Consider the following 9,262-nt stretch of genomic DNA (forward strand, 5'->3'; position numbering starts at 1 on the left):
AAAATGGAGCCAGGAGTGGAGCTGACAAGTGGTCCCAGTCTTCTTCCAGAACCAAACTGCCCCATCCGCCCAGTCCCTGCCTGCCCACTTGGGACCTTAGAAAGCATCCTTTCCTCCCTCTTCCGGAGTATCTTGTTTCCGCTTCTGCTTTTACTGGGTTTCTGGGCCCTATCTGTGTTTCGCCTTCCCCCTCAGATCTGCTTAACATCAGGAGCCCTATCTTTCCCTCCTAGAATGGAACCCTCCTCCACCCCCAGCACCAGCCCTGGCCCCAAGGCAACTCCAAGCAAAAGACCCACCCTCAGTCCCATTCGTTTTGCTCGGCAACCCCTGCACCCCCACACAGACAAAGCCTCAGTCTTAGCAGCAGCAGCACTTTAATTCCACAAAACTCAGAAAGCTACAACTGATTAGAACAATCCACAACAGGCGGGCTTCAAAACCAGCAACAATTCTACCTGAACCCTGAGAGCAGTGAGACACTTCTCACCTCATCCCCTTCACCATTAGATGCACTCCTCCAAGCTCTGCCTTGGTTCTGGTTGGGCAAGTGGTATGGTATGGGAGGAGGGCAGAAACAGAAGGATGTCCACCTGCAGGTGTGTATCCTTGCTTGCGTGGCGGTGTGGCCAAGGCCCACTTAAGCTTCCAAAGCCTCGGGCACCTGAGATGTGGCCAGTGGAGTTAGGGTAGCCACAGTGGGGGTGGGCCTCCTCTGTTCTCTCTTGATCACATAAAGGAGTCATGTCTCCACCTTCGAGCAGAAATCTAAAGCCCTGGGTTCCCAAGGATGGTGCTTGAGCTAGGAAGGAGAGTCGTGGAGAGTAGAGTAGCTACAGATTGCCAACTGAATATAAGCAGAGCATCATGCCCTCCCTCCAAGAGAGGAACTGGAGCATCTCCATTTACACCTGCCTACGGCTCAGCGATTAGGCGCCAGCCTGCCAAATGCACCTGGAAAAGCCTCCCACACGTATAGGTCTCCCCTCCGGACAGTTCCCACCAGGGCTACTTCAAGGGTCCTGCTAGGTCCTGTCCCAGTCAGGCCTGGCCTCTCCTGCCCTCGTGGTCACTTGCACAGTGCCTCCAACACCTCCAGTGTACGTCGGATGTCTCGAACTTGGCGCGCCAGCCCCTGAACCGGCTGCAGGGCCCGCTCCAGCTCCTCACAGCGAGCCAGCAGAGTGTACATGCCCTTGATGCTCATGTCCACGGCTTCACCTAAGGAGTCCACCGCGTCGCGGTAGGTCTGGATGCAGCCCACGCTCAGCGCTGTCAGCTCCTGCACTGCGCCACCCAGCCCGCGGAGCAGGCGGTCCACCCGGCCGCCCAGCTCCCGACTCAGCCGCTCCAGGTCCCGCAGCACGTCCGGGTCGATGGGCGGGATGGCCGGAGTGGGTGCAGGCGTTGGGCAGGGCCGCGCAGGGGCAGGGAGCTGGGGTTGAGGGGCGCCGCTCAGACGGATCTTGAGCTGCAGGTTGTTGGCCACGAAGTGGGTGAGGTCGCCGTGGCGGCTCACTGTGCCCTCGAGCTCCAGCGCGCTGGAGATAGTGGCGCGGCGCCCGCCTCCCGCGCCGGCCTCGGCACCCCCTGCTGACCCGGCGCCGCCGCACGCTCCGCTCAGCCCATCCAGGCTGCGGCTGTCCTGAAGGCGGCTGGAGAACGAGCGGCCAGTCCTGCTGGCCGCCACCGCCTCTTCCTTGTCCTCCGCCTGCTGCTGCTGCAGCTGCTCGGCATTCGCGCCACCGCCTCCCGGGCTCCCTCGACGGCAGGCCCTCCCGGCTGCAGGCTCGTCCTCTGGCCGCTCGGGGACCGGGAGCCGGGAGGAGGGGGGCGGGTCGTCTTCCGAGCCCGGCGCCCCCCGGCGGCCCCCGCTCCCGGACGGTGTCCCTCGGGGCCCGGCCTCGCCCTCCCGAGCCTGGCGCTCCGACCGGCGGACTGCGCTGCAGCTCGAGGTCTTCGGGGACTCCCCGGGGTGGCGGCTCGCGCCCCCAACGTTCTCGGCCTCTTCCTTCTCGGGCAGCCTGAGGTCTGAGGGTGGCTCGGGGGGTGTTCGGCCGGACCCGGCGCCGCAGATCGCGGCCTGGTGTTTCCCTAGAGCCGGGGGGTCCGCCTCGGGCCCAGGCCGCCCCCGGGATGACTCCATACTGCGACTGGGGGCCGGAACCGAGGAGTTGGTTGGCCCCGGCTCCGGGGACGTTGGCGGCGCCTTTAAGGGGCGTTGGTAGAAGCGAGCCGATTGGCCGCAGGCTGACAATGGTAAGGACCGGAAGAGCACTTTGATTGGTCGGGGCGGCCAGAAGGTCCCGGAAGAAGTGCCGTTATTGAAGTGCCAAACACACGTGAGAGCAAAGGGAGTGGAGAGAAGGAGGTGACAGCTGAGCTCGTCGCCCTGCCCTTTCGAGAAGTTGAAGGGGCGGATCTTAAGGACGGAGGTCCTGAAATACCGGGGTCCCGCGGGGTCGAGACCCAGACTTTTTCCGCCCACAATTGCTGAGCAAACTCACGAAGTGGAAACCAGACGTGCTGTTCCTGGAGAGGTTCTTGGGATGGAAAAAGTATGTCCTGCTTGGACCATCCGGTTGAACAGCAGCTTGTTGGTCAAGAAGGATGGAACCAGAATTATCAGCAGAGCATGAATTGTCCGTTGCAGCATCTTCGGATGACAGATCTAGCACAGGAACTGACCAGAGTATCTCGTGGTCCACGCAGCGGGCTTATGGGCTGTTCTGTGCTCTGTTTCTTGCCCCGTCCACGCTGACAGACTCTCTCCCCCTGAAAGATAGGATGTAATTTTGCCACGAGGTAAATATTCAGTGAAGTAATCACACCTTCTTATAAGTTTTTGTGGTTGGTTGCAGTCGAGTCGATTCTGATTCATGGCGACCCCCAGTGTGCAGAGTTGGAACTGGCCTTCTTAGGGTTTTCAAGGCTGTAACGTTTTGCAAGCAGATTACCAGGCCTTATGTTAAGGCACTTCTGGGTGGGTTTGAACCTTTCCTTTAGTACGCCAGGAAATAAGGCGTTGTGATAGAGAATAACTGACAAGACACTAGCTGAGAACAAGGGATCAGGAAAGGCCCCTTTGATGAGAAAACATTTAACTGAAAACAAGCGGAATGAGCCAGGCACATTCCAGGCCCAGGGAGGAATAATTTGTGCTAAGTCCCAGAGACAAAGAAGGCTTGACGTATTTAAGGAACTGGGGCGGGGGGGGACTTTGGGGCTGAAACAAAATGAGCAAGGGGGAGGATCTGGAGCAATCAGGCTGTAAAAAGCAGGCAGGGATCCCATCCTGCAGGGCCGTGTAGTTCCTATTATGGAATGGAGACTTTTCTTCTCAGTGCAGTGGTGCAGCAGACACTGGAAAAGACGCTAAATACAAGCGATGTTCTAAAGCTACTTTAGCTGACAAAGGATGTGGTTACTCTTATCTGGATAGAGAGATGACCTGAGGCAGTGTCATATCAGCATTCAGGAGTGCAGCTCCCGAGAACCTCCCTGTGACTCCCCCACCCCAGTCCCTGCCAGGATTTTAGCCAGCCAACCCTGCTGACAGTAGCTCACCCTTTTGCCAAACTTGAGGAGCCCACAATTGCCATCTTTCTGTACTTTACAGTCAACCAAGACCTGATGAAACCCTCTGCTCTAAAAACAGCCCATACACATTTGGGCTGGGTAGATATTCCTTAGATGTTTGGGGGAACCTTCCTTGAGAATGGGGAGTTGCTCATTGAGAATGGGGAGTTGCTCATAGGAAAAGGAGTGATGTGATAGGATCCATGTTTGGGGATTACTGACTGCTGTGGGAAATGTTTGGAAGAGAGTAAGAGGGGACAGGAGACCAGTGAGAAGACTGTTGTATTCCTTCAAGTGCGAGGTGATGGTGGCTCAGCCTAGCATTGTGGCAACAGAATTGGGTATGTGGACACATTCTAGAGATACCTTTTTTTTTTAATAGTATTTTACTGTGTTTAAGGTGAAAGTTACTGGGTTTTTTTTTTTTTTTAAGGTGAAAGTTAACACAGCAAATTTGGTTCCCATTTAGCAATTTCAACACTCCGGATGTATCTTGAAGGCTTTAGTAGATAAATGCTTGGCTACCCAAGATCTCAGGTACCGGAAGCTCCTCACTCCTTACTCCTTGAGGTTTTCATGAGATGACAGCCTCCCATTCACATGACCCAAACCTGGCCAATCAGAGTGCTTCACTCTTCTGACGGCAGATTAGCTTAGGGATGGGCACATGACCCAGGGTGGGCCTAGTAAAAGCCCTCCAGTACTTTTCTTGCTGGAGCCGTGGAGAGTGTGAAATGACTTTCCCTTCTCTTGGGATTTCAGGCTGGGCATTGTTAAAAATAATGAAAACTCATAAAAATTTGAACATAAAGTTTATTCTGAGCAGTTATTCTATATGCATATAGGGAGACCATTTTGATTGCAGAAAAAGCAAATGGCTTGAAGAAGGTAGGTACCTTGGGGCTTATAAAGAGAAGAGAAGGGAGAAATACGGATCAAACATTGGCTCATCTTAACGTGATTGATTGAACTCTGCCTTCCTTCCCCCTTTACTAAAATCAACTGATATCAGGTTACTTGTGGCCTACCCACTGCCATGGAGTCAGGCCTAAACCAAAACAAACCCACTGCTAATAATTTGGTCCTCCAACCACCTGCAGCCCTGAGTCTTTTTGAGATTTAAATTATGAGGTAACGGATTGATGACTGTCCTTTTCTAGAAGAATAAGACAGCTTAACATTTCTATAGAGCAGTTTCTGGCAGGCTTTTGCAGTTTGGGTCAGGCTTTTTATGGTTAATATTTGGTTTTGTAGATAAGAAAAACCTTAAAATCAAAATAAGATGTCTGTTATTAATTTTTCTCTTCAGCAGTACTATTAGCTGGGGCTGCTTGTCCATCTTCTGTAGCCAAGAGGAAAACCCTGTCTGCAGATGGAGAGAATGAGGCTGATTACTGATGAGAACTACAGATAAAAGACGGACAGGCATGGAGCCTGGCAGCATTTGAATTCCTGTACCAGCCTGAGGTCAGCTCCACCTTTGTCCTTCCTGTGATTCTACTCCTTCCCCTCCCCAAAACCCAGTTCCTCCCCAAAGTGTTCTCTGTTTCAGCGAATTCCACTCTGTCTTCCCAGCTGCTCAGGCCAAAAACCTTGGAGTTGTTCTTGACTCCTTTCTTTGTCACAGCCCATGTCCAATCCTTTGGCAGATCTTGTTGGTTCTGCTCTGAAGTATATCCAGAATCTCATTGCCACTACTGCCACCCTGGTCCAAGCCACCATCATTTCTTGCCTAGATAATTGAAGTAGTTTCCCAAATGGTCTCCCTTCTTCTCCCCTCACCCTTCTACAGTCTGTTCACAAGAAAGAACCAGAGTGATTCTTTTAAAGTATGAATTAGATCACGTCACTGTTCTGCTCAAAACCCTACAATGGTGTCGTTCCTCAAAAGAGATGAACATACAATTACTTTGTTGTTGTTAGGTGCTGTTGAATCGATTTTGACTCAGTAAATGACCTCATGCGACAGAATAGAACGGCCCCACAGGGTTTTCTAGGCTGTAATCTTTGCAGGAGCAGATTACCAGGTCTTTTTCCCATGGAGCAGCTTGAACATCCAACCTTCATTTAGGAGCCAAGCATTTACCTATTGTGCCACCAGGGTCCCAGGTACAATTACCTTAACCTAAAATTACCTTATGACCTAGCAATTCCGCTCCTAGGCATAGACCCAAAAGAATTGCAAGCAGATACTCGTACACAAATGTTCATACCAGCATTAATCACAATAGCCAAAAGGTGGAAACAGCCCAAGAGTCCATCAACAGATGAATAAATAAACAAAATATGGTATGTGTATTTACACAATGCAATATTATGCAGCCATAAAAAGGAATGAAGTTGTGAGGCATGCTACGACATAGATGAACCTTGAAAACATCGTTCTAAGTGAAATATGCCAGAAACAAAAGGACAAATATTGTGTGATTCTAACGATATGAAGTATCTGGAATAATCAAATTCATAGAGATAGAGAGTAGAATAGAGATTACCAGGAATTGGAGGAGATGGAGATTTACTTAACAGCGTATCCTACGAGCATCAGACCTCATCTACATTCAGGAGGAGCGATGAGAATCAAAGTCAGCACAAAGCTGATTGCTGTGTGGTAGAGGTCAGACATACCTCCACTCTCCAACTTTTTCACCATTTCTGACAATAACTATCCCCACTACCACACTCTCTACTTCTCTGCTGGTTTCAGTAATACATTGCAGTCGCCACAGAGAACTCACAGACCGTACTCATGATTATGTGGTTTATTAGGGAGGCCACAGGCTACAATTCAGGGTCAGGATTAACTAGGAAGTAACAAGATACAACTCAGAAGACAGGACACAGCTCTTCAACCAGCACAGCTTCCAGCCAAGACAGCTCTCCACCTCTTCTCGGCTGTGCCCGCTGCGAGGCCTTCTCTCAGCCATGCCCGCTGCCGGGGCTTCTCTTGGCCTCTGCCCCACTTAGGCGAGTTTTACAGCTCTTTAGTTTCGCTGACAAGTGCCCAGAGGCACCCCACTCTACCAGCAAGCCTCCTGCCCAGTGGTACTCAGTTCTCCTTCACTCCATGGGTGGACAAGTCCACTGCAGCTGCCTCACACTGGTCATTGGTTCCCACCACTTGTACTGCTGCCACCATTTCCCTACCTGTGGGCTGTACTGTGGTTGTTGTCATTTCTCCCCATCTCACACTGTCTCCAGTATTACAACTCTCTGTCCCCTGTGTCGAGGAGGTTCTCAGTGCAGGGACCCCAGGTCCAAAGGATGTGTTCTGCTCCAGACTCTTCCTGATGATAGTGAGGCCCCCCCCTCAACCTCTGTGGGATTGGGGCTTATGTAAGACTACTCCTTGTCAATTTCAAGGCATGATCCTCGCTCCAAGACTACAAACTGACCAATCCCCTTGGTAGATCATAATCATTTAATTTGCATAAAATTAAAATGGTTAGAATGGTAAAATTTATATATATTTTACCACAAAAAAAAAAAAAAAAAAAAAAGCCCAACACTGGCTCCTAATTTCTCTAACAATTAAAACTGAAACCCTCACAATGGTCTTGAAGGCCCTACAATGAAGGTCAGAGCCCTGGCACTTCTTTGATCTCATCTCTTCCGTCTCTTCCAGTCACTAACCTTCCTCGAGCCACACAGGCCTCCTCAATGCTCCTCTGACATTCTTCCACTTCAGGTATTTATACTAGCTCTTGCTTTTGTTTTGTTTTTTGAGGCCGAGTCTACCAAAAAAAAAATTTCAGACTGCATAGCCTCCCTCCCTTACTTGTTTTAGGTACTTGCTCAGATGTCACCTTTTCAGTGAGGCCTCTCCTGACCACCTATTTAAAATTGCAACCCCTTTCCTGTTGCAATTACCAACTTCCTTCCCTGCCTGTTCTCCATAGCGCTTACCACCATGTGACATACTGTATACAGTATTGCTTATTTATGTATGTAAGCTCCAGGAGGATAGGGTTTTTTGTCTGTTTTGTTCTTACCTATGTCCTCAGTGCCTAGAACAGTGCCTGGCTATAGTAGGTTCTCAATAAATATTTACTAAATAAATGACCCCCAGGCATTAATTTCCCTTATTTGACTTAAACTCATTCAAGATGTGTTTCTGTCACTTGCACCCAGAGTCCTGACTAATACGCCATGATCCCAATGACATATTAGTCTAGGCTTCTAGTTTCTAGATACCTTAACCCTGTATGCCAGTAGCACCCTCCTTCCAGCTAACCCGTAATGGAGTCCAGGAGTCCCTGGGTGATGCAAATGGTAACATGCTTGGCTGCTAACTCAAAGATCAGAGCTTTGAGTCCACCCAGAGGTGCCTCGAAAGAAAGGTGCAGTGCAGTGAATTATTTAATATGGCCCTTCTACCCATAGTCTTTGTAATTCCCACCAAATAACTGGGTGGGACTATGTAAATGAGGCATATGGAACCCTAACAAGGTCAGTTTTGCCATCACACTAGGCTTAAAGGGAGGCACTGAGAGAGTAGGAGCTATACACAGGAAGACAGAGGGAGTGTTGTAACACCAGAGAAGCAGTGGCAGAGAAACAGTGGCAGCAGAACCAGGAGACTGGCAGGAGACAGCGTGATGGGCTTCCTGGTACATGGAGCAAGAAAGTTGAGTGCCTGTGGGCAGGAGGCTTGCTGGCGGAGTACAGTGCCTCCAGGCACTTACTGGCAGAGCTAAAAGAGCTTGTAACACTTGCCTGAGCAGGGCAGAGGCCAGGCCAAGGGGTTGAGAGACGAGACACCTGCCTTCCGGCACAGCTAAGAAGAGGCTGTCCTGATTGGAAGAGCTGTATCCTGAGTGTTCCTGAACCTGAATTGTAACCTGTTACTTCCGTAATAAACCACGTAATTGTGAGTGTTATCTGTGAGTTCTGTGTGGCCCTTGCAATGAATTACTGAACTCAGCAGAGAAGTAGAGAGTGCCAGGGGAGAGACAGATGGTGTCAGAATTGGTATAAAGGGCTGGCAAGAGGAGGTATGTCTCACCCCTGCTTCACAGGAATTGGCCCTGTTGATCTTGATTCTCCCACCAACTAGTGAAGTTGGAAGACATCAGTTGCCTCCGCTGAGCTATTTTACAAAAGGCCTGTGATCTACTTCTGAAAAGTTAGCCATTGAAAACCTTGTAGAGCAGGGTTTGACCCACATGGGGTCACCATGAGTCAGAGCTGACTTGACAGTAACTGGTATTGAAAGTTCACCTGGGTATACTCTGCAACCCAGCATTGCCATGTCTTTCTCTGTATTCCCTAGATAAGCCCTCATACAGGTGCACAAGGAGGCTCGCAGAAGGCATTGGCTGCAGTACAAAGCATTGAAATTAATTTAAATGTCCATCAAAAGAATGGCTTAAAAACAAAAAAACCTAGGAATATCCTGTGGTGCAGTGAATTACTTAATATGGCCCTTCTAGCCATGCATGGTCTGGCAACTCCCACAAAATGATTGGGTGGGGGTATGCAAATGAGGTGCTTGTGGAACCCTTGTTGGGGATTGGTCAGTTTTGCAACTAGGCTTAAAAAGAGAGCCAATCCCAGAGTAGAGGGAGTGGAAGAAAGAAGAGCTGGGAGTGGAATGCATCCTTTGGACCTGGGGCTCCTGTGCTAAGAACCTCCTAGACTTAGAGAAAGAGCTGTAACACTGGGGATGGTGTGAGATGGTGAGAAG

At 50.2% G+C, this 9,262-nt stretch overlaps 1 protein-coding gene across 1 annotated transcript; it reads right to left on the minus strand.

Moving 5' to 3' along the window:
* Positions 1 to 360: 360 nt before the first annotated feature.
* BORCS6 (BLOC-1 related complex subunit 6) lies at positions 361 to 2,931 on the minus strand. Its single transcript, XM_003416911.4, has one exon. It carries the CDS (start codon positions 2,144 to 2,146, stop codon positions 1,070 to 1,072), a length of 1,077 nt encoding a protein of 358 aa, XP_003416959.1. The 5' UTR covers positions 2,147 to 2,931; the 3' UTR covers positions 361 to 1,069.
* Positions 2,932 to 9,262: the final 6,331 nt, after the last annotated feature.

The sequence above is a fragment of the Loxodonta africana genome, chromosome 18 (assembly GCF_030014295.1).
Source record: "Loxodonta africana isolate mLoxAfr1 chromosome 18, mLoxAfr1.hap2, whole genome shotgun sequence".
Taxonomy (NCBI): domain Eukaryota; kingdom Metazoa; phylum Chordata; class Mammalia; order Proboscidea; family Elephantidae; genus Loxodonta; species Loxodonta africana.